At 42.5% G+C, this 20,824-nt stretch overlaps 1 protein-coding gene across 1 annotated transcript; it reads left to right on the forward strand.

The window, feature by feature from the left end:
• The first annotated feature begins 3,628 nt into the window (after positions 1-3,628).
• vps11 (VPS11 core subunit of CORVET and HOPS complexes) lies at positions 3,629-20,472 on the forward strand. Its single transcript, XM_028596131.1, has 16 exons — positions 3,629-3,807; positions 4,728-4,876; positions 4,975-5,110; positions 5,222-5,385; positions 5,523-5,770; positions 6,680-6,881; positions 7,036-7,187; positions 7,933-8,119; positions 10,715-10,858; positions 12,872-13,069; positions 13,221-13,382; positions 15,232-15,365; positions 16,593-16,795; positions 18,807-18,978; positions 19,422-19,644; positions 19,889-20,472. Exons 1-16 carry the CDS (start codon positions 3,666-3,668, stop codon positions 20,051-20,053), a joined length of 2,781 nt encoding a protein of 926 aa, XP_028451932.1. The 5' UTR covers positions 3,629-3,665; the 3' UTR covers positions 20,054-20,472.
• Positions 20,473-20,824: the final 352 nt, after the last annotated feature.

Raw genomic sequence — 20,824 nt, forward strand, 5'->3', positions numbered from 1 at the left:
GGAAGCTGGAGGAGCTGCCAGAGGCATGGAGGGTAACTGAGAGCTACACAGACTCCCCAGCAATACCCCTCGCCTCCGTACCTAGCAGCCTTTTGTTCCTCTGTGTAGACCAATACTTAATTTATCACATTTTAGATTCACATTTATAACTTTTATAGCTCCTCGTTTTCTATTTAATCATTTTTCTGTTAAAGTGTGTGCATTTATGATGCTCTTTTAACTAGGTCCTCTATGCTTTTTTCTGAGGTCAAGTTTACTGGATTAAGAATGTTGTCAAAAAAAGATCAAGCTCATAGACGATGAATGCATCTATGCTTACCTGCTAAGCAAACAGGCACTGAGACAAAATGCAGTCTTTACACAGTGAGCTTGTCTTTTCACCTCTGGAGGTGTGGATTTGACTGCGCCTGCGTCACCATTTCTTGGATATGTGTTAGGATGTGTTCAGAGTACTTTTGAACACTTAATGACAGGACAGACAAATAAGAAATGAATGGGTCTTAGAGAACATATGGGTCTTGAAATAGAGCATTTTTTCCTATATCAAGGCATTGTTACATGGTAATCATGTTTAACTTATGTAGGCCCTTTTGTGCAAATAGAACAGTACATGCAACAAATCTATAATTCCTCCCTAAATTTGTCCTTACTTTCTAACTGCAAATGTTTCCCAGTTAAACTTAAGGGAACCATATTACGCTTTACGATAATCCTAATAATAAATACTATATCTATTTTTTCAAATATGAAGTTACATTAAGGGTGATATCATCCAAGCAGTAAACTGTATAGTTCTTCCACTGGTGGACATCAGTGTAATTCTTTGCAAAGACAAAGAAATTGTCTTCCCCCAAAATAGAGATATATTTGCTTATTGCAAATGAATTTATTGACATTTGCCAAAGAAAAGGGAAAGGTTTATTCAAATACAAATCATGTTTTAAAAAAGAAAAAGAAAAAAAGAAAAGAGAGAAAGCTGGCATAACAGTTGCACTGCATTTCCTAGGTGTGTAAATCTTCAGGTAACAATATCAGCACAATTCATCCTGTGTATGTAATGGGATTTCCTTGGTGTTTGAGCTCAGAGTTGGAATGAAGTGCAACAAAAGGGCACCACTCAATGCCTCTTTTAATATACAGTATTTGCACCTTATGACCCAAACCAAAATTATCATGGTCTTTGAAGAAAATATATAATTTTTACCCACGCTATGGAAATTATGCATTTTAACTATTATATATGCGAGAATCCAGTTATTAACAAATCCACACCATCTACCAAACAGCCATAATACATCATTTCCCATCCCCTCACTTTTTCTATGTAGAAAATGCTTCTATAAATTTGAAATTCCTATATTAGTTACCTAAATGACTATAATACCCTTTTGTGCTAGTACTGTCTTCTTGAATGTAATCATTTTGTACCTGTATTTTTCTAATTCAGTCTTGATTGTACTGTATGTATGCTATGATGGTATACTGTTCCTTAGGTGCATAGTTCGTTACAACCAACAGTTCTCATGACAGGATAGCTGCTGTGCTGTGAACTCAGAGGAATGTGTGGAGGTTTCGAGTCCAAAGGACTTACTGTACCATGTGAGCATCCATGAGAATGATAACTGAGAGAGTCTTGCATTTTGAGTGGTGGGGACAATAGCTTTCCCTGGTTTGCTACTTCTTTTTTCCTTTGCAGTAAAAGTGAAAGTCTGATCAGGACAGTTTATAAAACAAGGACGCTCCTGCAATCAGATAGAACAATTGAATGCTTGAGTTTTAACTTATTTATTACTGTTCCGTTTAGTTGAATAAAAACCAATAAAATATACAACTGAATATGCATCCATTTATACATGAACGTGTATAAGATAACCTACCCTTTACTGGAATGTAGATCATGGCTTCCTTTTATTTATTTGTTTGTGAAGAAGAGGTTATGCCAGATATTTGAAGTCTCTTTCCTCTGATAGTTTGTACAACATGTGCTTAATTTAATTTATGCTACTGGTAATCATGACAGATGTGTTTTTTTGATTGTTACAGCCCAGTGGTTAAATGCAGCCTTGCCTTACTCGAACCCCTGCTTAGTGAGGGATCCCTCTGCCCCCCCCCCCCACCTATCTATCCCCCTTTCCACCCCCACATACCCATAAATCCTATGTCATAACACTGTTTGCTGATGCAACTATTATTCCTTTTACACTTTCTGCTGACGCAACTATTACTTCTTGAAAAACCTATTAAATAACATCTATTGCATCTGTGTGAAAAGATTTGTTGTTCATGCTGCTTTGTTAATACACGGTTACTCTCACTGAATACCGTATGCACCTGCACCCGGACTGGACACGGCTCATGTTCTGTTGGTGCAGGGGTCTCCAACCTTTCTTCATCTGAGGGCTACTTTAAAACAACAAAAGTGTCTGAGAGCTACTTGCATCACATCGCTTACATTTATTTACATAACTCGCATAAGCTGAACGAAGCCACCGTTTGCTGAAATTGCAATACCCAAAGCTTATGAAAAATCTTCACTTCACGTCAAGGTTCATGACTATTTTACACTTCTGTTAGCCCGCATAGCTCACTGAAAATATTCCCATCAGGGTCAAAGACAAATGTACCACTTTACCACAAAGTTAGCCGCCTCACTTTTAATATCGTGCTAATTTTGTGTCTCAGTTTGTCAACCTATTGGCGAGTTAGCTCGCGAGCTAGCTACTTGTTTGAGGCCCCTGTGTTGGTGTTATCTTGTAGTGTAAGTTGATCACTGGAATTGGGGTGGCAGTATCTCAAGTCCTCATACGGACCAAAGTATGGTGGTGGACTGGTAGCTGGAGAGGTGCCAGTTCACCTCCTGGGCACTGCCAAGGTGCTCTTGAGCAGGGCACCGAACCCCCAACTGCGCCTTTCCATGGCACCCCCTCACTCTGACCTCTCTCCATTAGTGCATGTAGAGGTACTGAGCATGTGTGTAAAAACAACAGAGTGAAAACATTGTAATTTCCCCTTGCGGGATTAATAAAGTATACATTATTATTATTATTATTATTATTATTATTATTATTATTATTATTAATGGTAGAAAAAATATCCCACAACAGATTCACACTGTGATGTTGAAGTGAAAAAAATATTTCATTCGTTATGGTGTTACATAACATATAGGCCTACAGTCAGAAGTCATGTTATATTTATTTATATTTCTCATTTATAAGTGATTAATACTACATCACCACACTATATCCTAACTATATTGTTAAGGCTAGTTACTGGTCAAATGGATAGTTCTGTATCTTGATTAATTTATTGCACTTTTAAAACCTTGAAAATAATGGAACCGTGTACACTTGTACAGTGCTCCAGTTATACATGTCTAACTATTTGGTGTTCTTCCATAAACAGTATTCAGTATGTGGCTCTGATCTGACTTCTAAAGGCAAAATCAGATTGAAGAATAACAAAAAAAATGTAATCTGTGCAGTGAAATCTCAAATCAACAGAAAGTATGTGTTATGTATTCTGAAGCGCCTGTTTAATGCTTATTTGGATTATGAAAATAAGTGTTGACAGGCAATAATAAACTAAATAGGTTTTATGGTTAGCCCACGTGACTCCTGTCACATGACAACGCCCTGTTAAAGATACTGCTGCTAACTAACAAAATGGCAGCGTTCTTACAGTGGAGAAAATTTGTTTTCTTTGACAAAGAAACGGTGAAGGATCCTGTGGATAATGGGAAAAACTTTGTTTTCCCAAGCGGAATATCGGCTTGTGACTCCGGCCGGGGTCATATTGTTCTGGGAGATATCCTTTAATAGCACTAGCTAGTTAGTTAGCTAACGTTAGCCCAGCTAGCTAATGTTGTTGTAGCTTACTGACAGCTGATGCTAGCCACGACTCGGCAAACCTCAAACCGAGGTTATTTGTTAACGTCACCTGTACCGGGGAATGGATAAGTTTACCTTCACAGTAACTCGAAGCAACGGGCTGAAGACTGAACGACCGGTAACGTTCAGCTAGGCTGTGCTCCGTTCTGTGGAAACGGCGTCACACCACTCTACTGTTTAAAATCTTCCAGTTAAGTGAAGTGTGGATTTGCTGTCCGGCAAGAAATAAAAAAATAAAACGCCAAACGTTGGTTAACAGGAGACTTGATGAGTCGTTGGGAGCTACTGTCCATTTCGGTTTTATATTCTACACCCTGAACAGCTAGAAGCTTAATGACTTAATAAACCTACAGTCCTCCACCTCCATAGTAACGTTGTGTTGGCAAACTTACTAGCTAACAGGTAGGCGATAGCTAGTCGCGTGATTTAGTTTAAAGCTGGGCATTTTATTAAAATAATATTCTGCGCTTTGGGTCTGCCGGTGTTTTTTTTTTTTTTTTTTGTCAATATTTCCAAGGTTTCAATCATGGTTTAAGTGTTAAAAGCAGCCCGACGTAAATAAGTGTTGGTAATGTATGAACAAATGTAGAGGACATGTTCTCTCTTTACACTAGCTAGCTTTTATATTTTTGAAGCACCAGCTAAACGTCTTATATACAACACTGCCTTGCAGAAATACTAGGATAAGCTAAGTGTTAAGTGATGACAGTCTGGCTTTGGTTCATATCCTAAAACTACAATGACCACAGGAATGACCGCCCATGGCACACATGCCCTGCTTACTGCATCTCTCCTGCTACAACTGTACATCATTGTCCTTAACCTCCGCCATGTTACATATGGATGGCAAAATCTGGCTTCTGACGCGCTCCCTGCAGTTGACATCTTTTCAGGCCTACAAGTTGCGGGTAACGCATCTCTACCAGCTGAAGCAGCACAGCATCCTTGTGTCAGTGGGGCAGGATGAACAGGGAATAAACCCTCTAGTAAGTGAGCAGTTCTCCAGAGAAGCCTAAAACACAGAACACTTGTGACGATGACTTTAACGGACCACCACTAAACAGAATCGGTACTCATTTTTCAGGTAAAGGTCTGGAACCTTGAAAAGAGAGACAGTGGAAATCCTCTTTGCACTAGGATTTTCCCCGCAATTCCTGGCAGCAAACCGACTGAAGTGTCTTGCCTCAGTGTACACGAAAACCTCAACTTCATGGCTATTGGTAATAAACAAAGAAAGGGTCGGCTTTCTGTCAGTTGACCCAGTATAATCACTGCTTGGTCAACAGAGTTTTCTCCTCCCAGTTCATAATGCTCGTTGTGTTGCTTGACAGGCTTCACAGATGGCAGTGTGGTTTTGACCAAAGGTGACATCACCAGAGATCGACACAGTAAAACTCTGACTCTGCACGAGGGAACCAGTCCAGTCACAGGCCTTGCTTTCCGCCAAGTGGCAAAGGTCACACATCTGTTTGTTGCCACTCTGGAGAAAGTCCATGTAAGTCTGCTCCCTCCCTCTGCTTCATCCAGGAAGGTTTAAAGAGAACCTAATAACTGTCATTTCCTCAACCTTAAGATGACCATACTGTACAGTCATTCTATGCCATTCTGACCTCCTTGTCTCCCCCTGCTCAGTGCTACACCCTGTCCATCAAGGAGTATCCCAAAGTAGAGTTGGACACCCACGGCTGTGCACTGCGCTGCTCCTCCCTGGCAGATCCCTCCCAGGACTCCCAGTTCATCGTGGCTGGGGATGAATGCGTCTACCTGTACCAGCCTGATGAACGAGGGCCCTGCTTTGCCTTCGATGGACACAAGCTGTTGGCCCACTGGCACCGCGGATATCTGTTTTTACTCATCAGGGACGCAAAGTCACCCAACAAGTAAGGACAGCACTGAAAATAGAAAAAAAAAAAAAAAATATATATATATATATATATAAAGGGATAAAATGATGGTTAGGCAAGTTCATTGGCAAGAGTGAGGCTGTGTTTACGTGCCACTTTAGTTGCTCACATGGTAGTCTATATCAACGACGTTTAATTTCTGGAATTGTTCAGGTGCTGCCAGAAATTCTGCCGGATGTCCCTCATTTCAGCCAGATGACCGTCCCCTTCCTCTATCTTTGTGTTGGTGTTCTAAACTCCCATTGATTTATGAGGACTATAGTTAACTGCTCCTCAGCACTAATAATATCTTACAATACAATGTATCTGACCCTTTTTTTTTTTTTTTTTTAAGATAACTTTTTGGGCATTTTGGGCCTTTTATTTTTGAGAGGACAGCTGAAGACATGAAAGGGGAGAGAGAGGGGGAATGACCTGCAGCAAAGGACAGCAGGTCGGAGTCGAACCCGGGCTTGCTGCGTTGAGGAGTAAACCTCTATATATGGGTGCCTGCTCTATGAGCGCCTGTATCTGACCCTTTCTGTAGTGAAGAACGGGCAGCAGTTACTTAATTGTTATCTGATAAACAAATCAAGCAAACTACTACATGTGAAAAATATATCAAACAGCATTATTACTATTATTATTCTTCAACACTGTCATGAAAACCTGCTGTGCCTCACATTCTGGGGTGTTACCACAAGTGCAACATGCTTGAAAGTTTCCTCCATTGAGGGGGAAGCATTGCAGCACATATTGCTGTGCCAGTAATTTAAAAGAAAATACTTGCTTACCTGACTGATTTTACAAGGTGAACATGTAGTGTTTTACTCCAGCAATTGATGAGCAGCTTCCCAAGTCTCACTGTTTCCTATGAGACTGTTGATTGGTTCCTTTTCTACCCAGGACAGAGTTTGGTAGCAGGGAGAACTCTCCATCAGACAAACAGCTTCTGACCATCTATGACCTGGACAACAAGTTCATCGCTTACAGTGCCTCTTTTGATGATGTCATCGATGTGGTGGCAGAGTGGGGCTCCTTCTACATCCTGACCAGAGATGGAAAAATGTTTGTTCTTCAGGAGAAAGACACGCAGACCAAACTGGAGGTGAGTCCGGAGTCCAGAGGGTACCGGCTGTCCTTGATGATTGATGATTCCTGACAGTGATGAAGAGTTGGCTCCCTTATGAATAAACTCACTGTTTAATCCTGTACTGTGGATCCGGCAGCAGGGTTATAACCTCCTTAATTGTCTTTTTAAGATGCTGTTTAAGAAGAACCTGTTTGTGATGGCCATAAACCTGGCGAAGAGCCAGCACCTTGACAGTGACGGCCTGTCAGAGATCTTCAGACAGTACGGTGATCACCTTTACCTGAAGGGAGACCATGACGGTGCCATCCAGCAGTATATTCGGTAATTGCATCACTAAACATTAGCCAGGGCTTAAACTTTTGTCGTCTTAGATCGGACTGTGATATATGCTGTAGACTCTATGGGCCAGATGTATGTACATTTGCATTTCCCGGGATTTAGGAGCACTGATCATCCCTGATCAGTGCTGTCAGTGCTGTAACTGACTGTTAGGTTCACCTAGCTAGGTTTCATTAGAAAATCAGCAACGCACACGGTGCATCCAATTGAACACCAGCCAAACGCTTTATTAACATTCCTCTACTGCCTCTCTCTTAATTATTTCCCAGGGCACTGTGCCCCGCCCCTTTCTCCTATGGCGACCTGAGGGATCAAATCAGCAGGGACTTTAACTTAAAATCTGCTAGTGCTTTAAAACACAGGGAAATTTTACGAAATAAAGCAACCTGAGCAATATAAACCACAGCCATCAACACGTTCTAAAATACGTGAAATAAATCAATGAATACAATGTCACTGTATGCGGTAATGGTCAGAAATCCACCAGGAGTAGGCTGGAGCGGGATTAAGAAAACAGTACCACGCAGGGCTCTAATGTGTGTGTGTGTGTCTACTATGACACCATGTGGAAATGTAGAAGAGAGAAAAGGAGCCATGATGATTTTGTGGTCTTTTCAATGTTGCGCTTAAATTTATTGCTATCTCGCCCCGCTTTCGGAGACTGGGTTTTTGATCAGTGTCCCCATTGACAAAATGAATGTTAAAGCATCACTGTATTTCCCCACAGCACCATTGGGAAACTGGAGCCATCGTACGTGATCAGGAAATTCTTGGACGCGCAGAGGATCCATAACTTGACGGCATATCTGCAAGCCCTGCACAGGCAGTCCCTGGCCAACGCTGACCACACCACGCTGCTGCTCAACTGCTACACCAAGCTGAAGGACAGCTCCAAGCTGGAGGAGTTCATTAAGGTGACTGACCAGTAAAAGTAAGCCATGAGCAGGGACGTGCAATGGATTTTAGAGGGACAGGGACCTAAATTCATAAAAGGCAATTATTCCACAGACAAGTTTAAGGTGGGGAGTCTGGTGGTCCTACCCCAGGAAAGTTTGTGCATCAAACACTTCATTTCGTACATTCTGCTGAATTCTTATGCATCTTTTGTGCCTTTTTTCATCAATTTATGATTGAAATGTCTTATTTATAAAAAAAGAAAAGAAAAAGGAAACCATAACATTCAGGCACCAGGTGACAATTTTTCTCATTTAATAATATTCCTGTTCAGTCAACACACATGTAGGCATGATTTACTCCTTCTCCTCTTTGGGGTCTTTTGTTTGGAGAAGTAACCTCTTTACATGTGCATGTGGCACCTGTTCATGTTAATGACACATTCATTCATTTTGACTAAGTAACCCCGGGACTTTAACAGCTCAGATGTGTTTCAGCAAGATTTCTGCTCATTTAAACATATCTCTGTGTTCTCTGAGAAGTCCAGAATAAAGTCGTCATTCATTGATAATAAATCCACCTGCCCGACAGTCTGCTGTGCATTACGTTAATGCTCCGCTGATGTGGTAGTTTTCCCTTCAGACCGTCTGACAGACACGGAACCTCTTTGGGTCTCCCTGGATGAGACAAATTTAGGGAAGCAGCTCTGCTCCGCTCTTCATCGGAGGGTTGAACACTCATAAATGTCACAATTGATGCCACAGATACAGTAAAGCTCAGAGCCGCTTTGCAGTGGGAAGAATCCTGGAGTGTGGAGACAGTCCCAAACCGAGCAAAGCTGCATCTAGGCAAGGGGGACGCAGAGACAGGAGATCGTAGTCTCGTAACTATATCACAGAAGGCAAAGCACCTGCGACACTTCAGCAACAGTTTTAGCCACAATTCTAAAAAGCAACGCATAAGCCTTAGTTAAGGTGTAGGGCTATTAGACTCTGGTTTATTTTGTATTGATTTAAAGCGTAACTCTCACCAAAATGCAACCTGGGGTCTTTTTGTGAATGTACCAGAGTCAAACTTTCGTTTAAAAGCATTTCAATCAGGAGAGACTTCGTTTGCAGATATGCAAAGATATTTATTGTACAACTGTATGATATTGAATGTACAAAGTCTTTTGGAGATTGGACTCCATCGAATTAATCTTCTTAAAGGGGTAGGGGTAGGGAATAGGAACATAACCCCCTGATGGAGCCCAGACACTGGTGGCGGCGGTGAAGAGACCAGAGACCAGAGACCGGACCGAAGAGGCAACGGAGCGGTCAGCCGGAGAAACACAACTACCGGAGGAGGAGGGTCGAGCGCTTTGCCTGAAACGACAGCTGACAGCACAAAGAGAGAACAGATTTAAAGCAGAGTTATAAGGCTGTGATTGGCCCTTGAATCTCGTGGCTGAGTCTGATTGGTTTAACTGACACGTCACTTCTTGAACAGCTGATTTGATTTAAGAATGAGTAGTGATTGGGGTAATGACGTCTCCCTGAAATAATTTGCGCTGAGCTTCATATTTAGGATGGAAACGCCAACAACCAAAAACTTTTTTTTCCACCGAATTTTCGTTTTCGGTCAAATGGCCCCGAGCTAGGGCCACTACTATGATCGCATCGGAAATCAACATTTTTAAAACACTAAGAAGGCTCGAAACAACATGAAACTTTGCTCCAAGTATCACTAGGGGCTCTACACACGAACTCCAGCATTGAGAACATTAGTTGTGTACACAGAGTTTACTAAAAAGAAAGGTGCTCTCATTCTCTCCATGTCCTCCTTCATGTTCTCCTGTTGGTCTCTTGTACTTCTTCGCTCTGTGTCCTCCATCATGTGCTTCTTCGCTGCATGTCTCTCTCATGTGTTTCTGCACCGCCTGTCTCTCTCCTTGTCTGTCTCTTCCTTGCGCGCCTCTCTGTCTGCTCCCACTGTCCTTTTTATACCTAAAACCCAGTGAAGCCCATCTCTGGCTCCCAGGTGTGAGTCATTAAGTCCTGATTGCTAAAATGTTCACTGGCGGAAGTAACATTAAAAACACACACCACACGTTTCAAAATAAAAGCATGCAATATAAAAGATAAAAACACAGCAAATAGTAAAACCACATCAAATCCAAATAAAAGCATGCTCAAATAAAATCAACTTCCGCCCCCTGACATGTGCAACTAAGCATACGTGCGTTCTTCACTAAAGAGAGGCTCGGTGCCCACACAGGAGGAGCACCAACTCCCGACCTGATATTTTGATCCAATCGATATATCTGTTGGGCAGGGCAGGCTGTGCACAACAACACCCCCATTTAAAGGCCACTTTCTCTCTGGGAGGCCAAACGGCAGCTGTTCAAGCCCCCTCCCCGCTCCACCTGTGCTGTGCATGGAAGTTTTTGTGATAAATACAGATAAAAAAATAAATAAATGTGAAGGGACTCGTACAGTAAAACAGCTTCTTGACGATGAGATGAGTGGTTTCCATTAGAGAAAAACTGGGCCTCAGTAACAGTACAACACATAGGTTACAGGTCAATAATGGCCGCCGTATTATAACAGCATGGTCCTCCTTTTGTGTTTCAACAGAGCAGTGAAAGTGAGGTCCACTTTGACGTTGAGATCGCCATCAAGGTTCTTCGGCAGGCCGCCTACCACAGCCACGCTGTTTTCTTGGCTGAGAAACATATGCACCATGAATGGTACCTGAAGATCCAGCTGGAAGACCTCAAGGTAAAACAAATAAGATAGACTTTATTAATCCCACACTGGGGAATTCCTGTGCTATGCATGTAGATGTACAATGCCAGCCAAATTTGTGCTGAAATATAAATTTTTCCCCCCTGTAACAATTTTCCACAAATGTCACACCACTTCTTCTGACTCATAACTCCGTCAAATCTAAACACACAAACATCATACTGTGTTTATCTTTTTTTGTAAACGTCCATAAATCTGTTTTAAAAATCATTGGAAAAAAAGGTGCTGCTTCTAATCATCAGGGGTCTCATTTATAAACGTGGCGTACGCACACAACAGGGCTGAAAATGTGCGTACACCACATCCCACGCAAAGGTTGTGATTTATAAAAAAATAAAAAATAAACTTGACGGGAGAATGTGCGGTCCTCCACGCAAACTCTGACCCATGCTTACACACATTTTGGAGACAAAATAGGAATTGGCGACGCAGCTGGTGAGGTGGTGAACTAAAGTCAGACTGCAGAAAGTAAATGTGGGAATAAAGATAACTTGTAATATTTTCTAGTATTGATGCCTCACGCACATTTTTTCACTCCATATCATCCACGCTACCATGACGATTAAATCCAGCAGTGTTATTTGCGCTTGTAATGAGTGATAACTGTTCCATAAACACCTCCAACTCAAATCTTAAATCAAAACTCGTTCTTAATATTTAATCGGCGCTGTCTCACTGTCACATTGTCCGCTACGGAGCGCAGGAGGAGGAGATGGCCCGACTCCGTGGAATACAGGATAGCATCAAATACCCTAGCATTAGATAACTGCAGAATACTAAATATCTTTCTTTAATACTGTGCATATATCATCAAATGTCAAAGTCTGGAAATACAGCTGTTCTCTCGCGCAATCTTTACACGTACACGTCCTCATTATCAGGCCGAACTTTAATACTGTTAATGACAAAACCTGCATGAAGAAAAGTGTGTTTGCCTATTACACTTCTTCTTCAAATTGTATCTCGGGGTGGGGGGGGTACCACTAGTTGATGCTGTGATTTTGGCAAGGTGTTAACAATCACAAATTGTTGTAAACATATAAATACTGCGGTGAACCCGTGCGTAATGCTGCATGATGGCACTACTGGCCCTGCAGGAGGACTACGCTAATGGAAGAATCAGGAGAGAAAGAGATTTCAGGGACCATGACGATGACTGGCTAATATGCCAATTTAGATTCCCTAAAGCTGTGCTCATGGATCTATTTTATTTTGCGCATAAAAACAGCTGGATGGACAGGCATAAAACACGAATGCCATATTTCCATCATGTTTGACTGGAGCTTTTTTAGTTACGTCGTGTTGCCATCGTCTTCTGCTATTGTTTCATGGCCCCATCTCAGGGAGCTAGTGGTTAGAAACGCAACCAATTTTCTGGAAATCTGTTTAAAATTTGAGCTACATTTTGGATGGAAATCTGGCTAATGCTAGAGAGAACAAATGGAATGCAAATTAGGTGAGTTCCTATCAACTGGGTTGAATCAAATAAACTGTCTTCCTGAGCACAAGGGTCCAAAGATGGAATAAAAGAGCTTGGCTGTTTCTGCCTTCTTCTGTTCTTTTGTTCCAGCTCATATGACAACATGTTACAAAGAGCCGAGAGTCTCCCCTACACGTGCAGCAGTGCATTTGACAGCTCAGGGAAAGTTATTCTGCAGATAATTTAAAGAGGGTCCTGCTTACATTCCGCATGTTTAAACCACTATAGAATTGTTGTGCAATATAATCACACCAAACAGCTGATTCGTCATGCAATATTCGCTACATCATTATTTATTTGACGAATGCGTTTCCATCGCCTATTTGTTGCATAAACTAAATTTTTTTATTTGACATTATTACATTATTAGATTATTTGTTTAATTCACTTTAAAATGTTTGGATAGAAACATGGCTCTGTGTCCCCCGGTGCATATTAAAAGCCAGATAAAGCCAGCAATGTTCCATTTTTCTGTGTCTTTCCTATGTTTCCCTTCCAAAACCCAGAACTATCAGGAAGGGCTGCGTTACATTGGACGTCTGCCTTTTGAACAAGCTGAGAGCAACATGAAGCGTTACGGAAAAACGCTGATGCACCATGTACCTGAAGGTACCACGCTGCTCCTGAAGGGTTTATGCACCAACTACCAACCCAGTGGAGACACAGCTGAGAAAGACAGCCTGGGTAGGGGTCTGGTCAACAAGGTCAGTCTGCTTTTGTTTTCTTTTGTATTTAAGACTAACTCCTGTCATTTTCACGAGATGCTGTGATATCCCTGTGGTCTGAAAATTTCCACAGTGATACAATGTCAGAAATGTTCTTATAAATGACTGGGCGTCTTTGTTTTGGTATAAGGCCAACTCTGAAGAATTCATCCCAATTTTTGCCAACAACCCCCGTGAGCTGAAAGCCTTCCTGGAGCACATGATTGAGGTGGACCCCCGTTCTCCCCAGGGTGTGTACGACACACTGCTGGAGCTCCGGCTACAAGATTGGGCACACGAACAGGACCCTGTGGTCAGTCCAAAACACACAAACTAGCTGTTAATCCTGCATTATACATTTATAATACAGTTTGCTGCCCATAGATATTGCTGTGTTATGTTATTCCAGAGATTAAGGGTGCTTTCACACCTGAGCAGTTGGTCTGTTTTAACCCTGGAGCGTTTGTTCTGATAGTCCGGTTGGTTTGGGTCAGTGTAAAAGCTAATTTAAACTCTGGTGTGGATCAAACAAATGAACTCTGCACCCCTTGAAAACGAAGGGTCTCGGTTCACTTCCAAGAGTACTAGAGTTCAGTTCACTTCAGATGAGACCGCGATCCGACCTAAATACAAGAAGTAAACCAAAAACAGAGCATTTACTAGCCTGCAATTTCAAACTTTTACACAATTTTGATTTCTACAGTATACGATTTAACATCCAAATCCATAAACTATTATTATAACAACACATTACTTGTCATCTGTGTGACAACACATCATCATCTCTCTCTCTCCTTCCCTCGCTGTCTGTCAGCTGCTCATATTGTTTGTCTTCTTCTAAAATATGAGAAACACTGAAACAGAACCAGAAAACCCAAGACGTTATAAATTTGGTATTTGGAATTAAAATATGCCGACATTATCACATGCCCTTCACCATACCTAGAGATTGGCATGGTTTTATTTCAGTTAGCTTGATAGCTGGTTTGATTTGCATTGAGAGATGATTTTATGGAAAGTACCATGCATGCCAATCTCTAGGTATGGTGAAGGCTATGTGATGATGTGGGGGGGCTATTTTAATTCCAAAGGCCAAGGGAACTTCATCAGGATGCATAGTATCCTGGATCCATGAAATAACTGGCCTTTAAAAATAAAAATCTGCCTGCCTCTATGGGAATTTAACATAGGGGTGTGTATACTCATGCCCCCTGTATTTTAAGGAAGAACATTTATTTATTTACGATATATTAATCATTCACAAAGAAAATGGGTGTCCTTAAAGGTTGGATTTTTCGTTAATTTTTTTAATTAAGGCATTAAGATCAATTTCCAAAAGATGGTCAACTTTATGCTGAGCACTGTATAGCTAATATTCTCTAAATCCCTTTGTGTGAGGGGCGAAGAGATTTCTGAAGAGTTTTGGTACAGAGGCAGATTGAATATGTTAGCTAGTTAGCTTTGCTAGCGTCACACTTAGCTTACTTTTCTTTATGCTGCCTTACTAAGTGCAGATAAAAATGTTAGGCTCACCGTATTCCCAGCTGTCCGCGTTACATTACAGAAATGACACACTGCTCTGTGTTTTCCTTTAGGTGTTGTTTTGCAGATAAACTCCTTATGGTTCAGGTAACCATATTATATTGTATTACCGATGATTTGGCTGACATCCCCCAGGCAGCCAGAGCTGCTTCTCCTGTCTCCTATTTACTTTGAGAGGGTGTGTTAAGGGGGGGAGGGGAGAGGGGGTTAATAGTAATACATTTCATACTAATTATAGGTTGCATTTGAGGCAGAGAGTTTTACATCCAATCACAGTAATGATGTTAACCCATAATCAGATCATATACAGGCAGATTAGTGATTGGTCATCATGAGCAGTATTGAAATAAAATTCGGAATCGTCTTTATCTGAGACGGTGGTCAATTCCGAGACGAAATGGAGACCTTGGTCTTGGGACTGGTCTGAAGACCAAGACCAATCTAGACAATAACAACCCTGCGTGTGACCTCTGTTTACAATGTTTGGTGCGTGCAACAATGTTGCAACTTCACCCCCGAATCGCACCGAGTCTACCGAACTACAGGTGTGAAAGGACCCTTAGAAGGCTTTGCTGAAATTTAGTTTAACATAATGTTTTTCTAATGCATATGTTTGGCAGAGAAAAAAGGTCCTGCAGGGGGAAGCTGTGTCCCTGTTGAGGAGCGACAACACTGTGTTTGATAAGGCCCTGGTCCTCTGCCAGATGCACAACTTCAAAGAAGGCGTCCTCTACCTTTATGAGAAGGGCAAACTGTAAGTGAGAGAGACAGAACAGCATCTGAATATGTATGAAGCAGATCATAATGTCTGTCTGTCGGTCGGTCTCTCTGTCTGTTGGTCGGTCAGTCTCTGTGTCTGTCTGTCGGTCTCTGTGTCTGTCGGTCGGTCAGTCTCTGTGTCTGTCTGTCGGTCGGTCAGTCTCTGTGTCTGTCTGTCGGTCGGTCGGTCTCTCTGTCTGTCTGTCTGTCGGTCTCTGTGTCTGTCTGTCGGTCTCTGTGTCTGTCGGTCGGTCTCTGTGTCTGTCTGTCGGTCTCTGTGTCTGTCGGTCGGTCAGTCTCTGTGTCTGTCTGTCGGTCGGTCAGTCTCTGTGTCTGTCGGTCGGTCTCTGTGTCTGTCTGTCGGTCTCTGTGTCTGTCGGTCGGTCAGTCTCTGTGTCTGTCTGTCGGTCGGTCAGTCTCTGTGTCTGTCTGTCGGTCGGTCGGTCGGTCGGTCTGTCTGTCTGTCTGTCTGTCGGTCGGTCGGTCGGTCTCTCTGTCTGTCTGTCGGTCGGTCAGTCTCTGTGTCTGTCTGTCGGTCTCTGTGTCTGTCTGTCGGTCTCTGTGTCTGTCGGTCGGTCTCTGTGTCTGTCGGTCGGTCTCTGTGTCTGTCGGTCGGTCAGTCTCTGTGTCTGTCTGTCGGTCGGTCAGTCTCTGTGTCTGTCTGTCGGTCGGTCGGTCTCTCTGTCTGTCTGTCTGTCTGTCGGTCGGTCGGTCGGTCTCTCTGTCTGTCTGTCTGTCGGTCGGTCGGTCGGTCAGTCTCTGTGTCTGTCGGTCGGTCTCTGTGTCTGTCGGTCGGTCTCTGTGTCTGTCGGTCGGTCTTTGTGTCTGTCTGTCTGTCGGTCGGTCTCTGTGTCTGTCTGTCGGTCTCTGTGTCTGTCTGTCTGTCGGTCGGTCTCTGTGTCTGTCTGTCGGTCTCTGTGTCTGTCTGTCTGTGTCTGTCTGTCGGTCGGTCTCTTTGTCTGTCTGTCGGTCGGTCTCTTTGTCTGTCTGTCGGTCGATCTCTGTGTCTGTCTGTCGGTCGGTCTCTGTCTGTGTCTGTCTGTCGGTCGGTCTCTGTGTCTGTCGGTCGGTCTCTGTGTCTGTCTGTCGGTCGATCTCTGTGTCTGTCTGTCTGTCGGTCGGTCGGTCGGTCTCTGTGTCTCTCTGTCTGTCTGTCTCTGTGTCTCTGTCTATCTCTGTCCTTGTCATGACTATGGATAAATGGGACATGATCTGTGTGCAGGTACCAGCAGATTATGCACTACCACATGCAGAATGAGGAGTATGGAAAAGTGGTAGAGGCCTGCAAGCGCTATGGGGATCAGGAGGGTTGCCTTTGGGAGCAGGCGTTGGGATACTTTGCCAGAAAAGAAGAAGACTGCAAGACCTACATCAGTGAGGTCCTACATCACATTGACCAAAACAACCTGATGCCTCCATTACTTGGTGAGCTGGTGGACATTTTACTTCATACTTGCATGCTCGTTTGCATTTCATCTAAAAACGCCGTTAGAATGGGTTCAGGTGAAGATTGAGAACGTTGAGATGACACGCGAGGTTGGGTTCACGAGAACGAGAAGAGATTTTAACGCTATTTGTTTGTGATTAACAGTTTTTAATTTTTTAATAAAATACAAAACATCCAACTCGCAACATGAACATAATCCCTCCCACCCAGACAAAAATCAAGAAAAGTTGACACAATAACTACAATAAACCTTTTTTTTTATTTATTTTTTTTTTATTTTGATCCGGCCCCACATATCAGTTTAGGTTCACAATAGATTTTGGCGCCAAACCGAAAGGACGGGAAACTGTTTTTCAGACTGCAGTTACACGACACTCGGAGCAGAATTTGGCAGATTTGCCGACTTAGAGACTCAGAAATTCCCCCAGAACCAGAAAGTTTACGTATTCAGGCTGTGAAACAGGATGTTGTAAAAAAAGTAAATGTAGTCTTTGTTTTGCTTGATTTGCTGAACTATGATGGCTAAGGACCTTTTTCTCTGACTTTTTCAGGGCTTTATGTCAACCAAACTGTAAGTGAGAAGACTATATGAGACATGTATTAATACGGTCAAAGATATTTGACTTTTGCGGTTAAATCAAAGCTTATCGAACATATATGGCCCTTAATGCAATTCTCATTTTTCCAGTGTGTCCCTTTGTGAAGTTTAGTTTGACACTCCTGGTGTAAGGTGTAGGTGTGACACCGGGGGCGTGACAAATAAGCAACGCGAATATGCGAAATAATCGCCTGCGAATACTTTGCACGAAAAAACCATCCCTGGTGTGTAAAGACCTTAAGCCCATCATACACATCTCTCCCCAGCACAAAGCTTCTTAGGAGCCCTCCAGAGGGCTCAGGTACTTTCCTCATTTTCTAGTGCAGACATCCAACCTGACAAACTGTTTTATTGACCTTTTTTCCTACGCCGCCATCCTGGATTGATGGCACCCCTTCATTCTTCCATCCCCTTAAAAATGTTAACACTATTTTAAAGAAAACGTCAATGACAAAATATGTCACAAGTCACCAAATGAAAAACGCGCATTGTCAAAGGTTTTGCCACAAAATGAAAATGACTGGCTTCTCTCCTGTATGACTAACCTCTTCAGTCCTGATAACTTCTAGTAGCTGTGTGGGACCTTCTAACTGAACTTCTTTAGTTTCTTCAAATAAAAACTAAAAACCGTCAAATAACAAATTAATGACGTGCAAACCATAATCAAAGCACTACTCTCTCAATAATGAAAGTGCAAACAGAGACTGAGCCATTCTTTTCTTCAAGCATGATCCACTGCTCAGCCTAAGATATGGTCATGTTCTTATTTAGAAATATGAGCTTGTCCAGGTTTTCTTGCAGGAGTTGAGACCCTTGGCCATTAACTCTTGCAGTTGAAAAGACTTTAAGATTATTTTACAGTGATCCTGCGCAAATAAATAACCATCAAACACTCAACAGATGCTCTTTTCTCCTCTGCATTTCATTCATTGCAGCAGTAAACGAGAAAGTAGCTAGTCTAGTATCAATTCATGACCACTTTAAGACAAGGAGAGAACATTTCTCTCTGTTTGATATCATTAAAACTACTGTTATGCTTTGCTGTCGGTTTGGGCATCCAGAACCAGTTCCAACTTGGAATCAGAAATTACGATTCCAGTAGAATCGTTTTATTTTTAAATCGTTTGGAAAATTTGGTTTAGAATCCGATCATCGGTACTTCCAGGGGCTTGTTGTGTGGCAGCCATGGAGCGCAGTAAGGCTCTCTAAAGTGTTGCTATATTTTACATTAAAAAAGCCCGGTCAAACCATTGAATAAAAATAAAATGTTGTCACGTTTTAATCTTGTGTGTATCGCTAGTGTCTGTATCTCTAGTAGAATGTTGTTTGAAAAGAAGCACTGCATTAAATTTGTTTTTGTTTTTTTGTTTTTGTTTTTTTTGCTGCCGTAGTGGTGCAAACACTGGCACACAACTCGACAGCCACTCTCTCCGTCATCAAGGACTACCTCATCAATAAGCTGCAGAGGGAGAGCCAGCAGATAGAGGACGACGAACGCAAAATCCGCCAGTACCGCGAAGAAACAGCTCACCTCCGCTCTGAGATCCAGGAGCTCAAAACCAGGTGGGTCGCATGAAGGATGGCATTTTCCATCAACTTAACTTTTGGACAGTCAGGATACATATATATCATTCCCCAGTCATGTTTTTCATTGATAAACACCAGTTCCTTAATGCAATTCGGTCATCCTCATTTTTGTGACTTGTATTGTTGCTTCTGTCAGTTACAGCCACTGGGGGGGGCTCATGGGACCTATAGATTGCCATATATGGCTGTAAATATATATTTTGTTAAGATTATTTTTTAGGCCTTTACTTCTATAGGACAGTTTAGGCATGAAAGGGGAGAGAGAGGGAGGAATGACATGCAGCAAAGGGCCGCTGGTTGGAGTCGAACCCGTGGCCGCTGCGTCGAGGAGTAATCCTCTATATATGGGCGTCCGCTCTACCAGGTGAGCTACCCAGGCACCCATGGCTGTAAATCTTAACCCTTCTTTTTCTACCCAGTGCTAAGATATTCCAGAAGACCAAGTGTAACATGTGCAACAGCCCCCTGGAGCTGCCGTCTGTTCATTTCCTGTGCAGCCACTCTTTCCACCAACACTGCTTCGAAAGCTACGCCGAGAGTGAGGCGGAGTGCCCGACCTGCACTCCCGAGAACCGTAAGGTCATGGACATGCTGCGTGCCCAGGACCAGAAGCGGGACCTACATGACCACTTCAACAGACAGGTAACAATACCTGAGCTTTGACTAGAAGGATGTTAACCAAAAACATTAGAAGTTTGATCGTTCACCTTTAATTCAGTATGATTTTTCCTTCATGTGCTGTAATCTAATCTAATAACCTGCTTTACTCATTAGGTCAGACGTTGGTTTGGTTGTAGCACTTGACTGCAGAGCAGTGCCCTTTCCTGAACACCCCAGGAATGTTTTGAGTTAATGCATGTTCTTGTGTCTGTTCTATGGTTTTCAGTTACGCAGCTCTAATGATGGTTTCTCTGTCGTGGCTGACTATTTTGGTCGAGGAGTGTTTAACAAACTGACTTTGGTTACCGACCCGCCTGGCAGCAAAACCGTTGGGAATCTGGAAGTCAACCTGCAGAGAGACCTTCTCATCCACACCAAGAGAAACTGTTAAAAACCTCAGCTTGTGATTATGGTCGGAATCCTACCTTAGCAGGCCCTTTGTATCCAGCTTCACGTCAGCACAGGCTCTCCACCACACGCTTTGCTGCACGGGATGCCTCTTTATTTAGCAGCAAATGCAGCTGCCTGCTTTTATTTCCTGTGATGGACCTCTTTGCATAATTGTGTTCCTAGTCATGATTCACTGGGGACTGTATAAATGTACTGAAGCTAAAAACATGTAATACTGTGTCTTAAAACCTTGCTGAATTTACACCTTGGAGAATTTTGCTTCAATGTGTTTGCTTGTACTAGTAATCTTGCACATAAAACTCAAAAAGCATCTGTTATTAATGGAATTATTGGAAGTCTATCACTATAACTTGAGGATTCAAATTTTGAATAAAATACTTATTACGTGTGTTCTGTCAATGTAGCATTGTCTCTGGGCTTTATGGGTTTTGCTGTGGAAAAAAAGTGGATTTTTTACAACCGTAATTTTACATCTACATACAGCTTTAAAACAAGATATTTTGTCATCTGTCACTTGCATTCATAAAAGTTATAGTTCAAATACAATAAAGTGAGTAAATAAACAATTCACTAAATCAAATAATTTTAGGGAGCCATGTGGTTTGCTCAGACTTCACCTGAAGTGTCGTCAGTCGATTTACGCCCACCGTCTGGACGTGGACCAATTGACTGTAGCCAGAAGTATTCCGACGTCACTCACCTCACGTGGACCAATCACGGGGCAGTGCGTGGAGCGAGGTGGGCGGGGTCT

This window comes from Perca flavescens, chromosome 13, assembly GCF_004354835.1.
Source record: "Perca flavescens isolate YP-PL-M2 chromosome 13, PFLA_1.0, whole genome shotgun sequence".
NCBI lineage: Eukaryota > Metazoa > Chordata > Actinopteri > Perciformes > Percidae > Perca > Perca flavescens.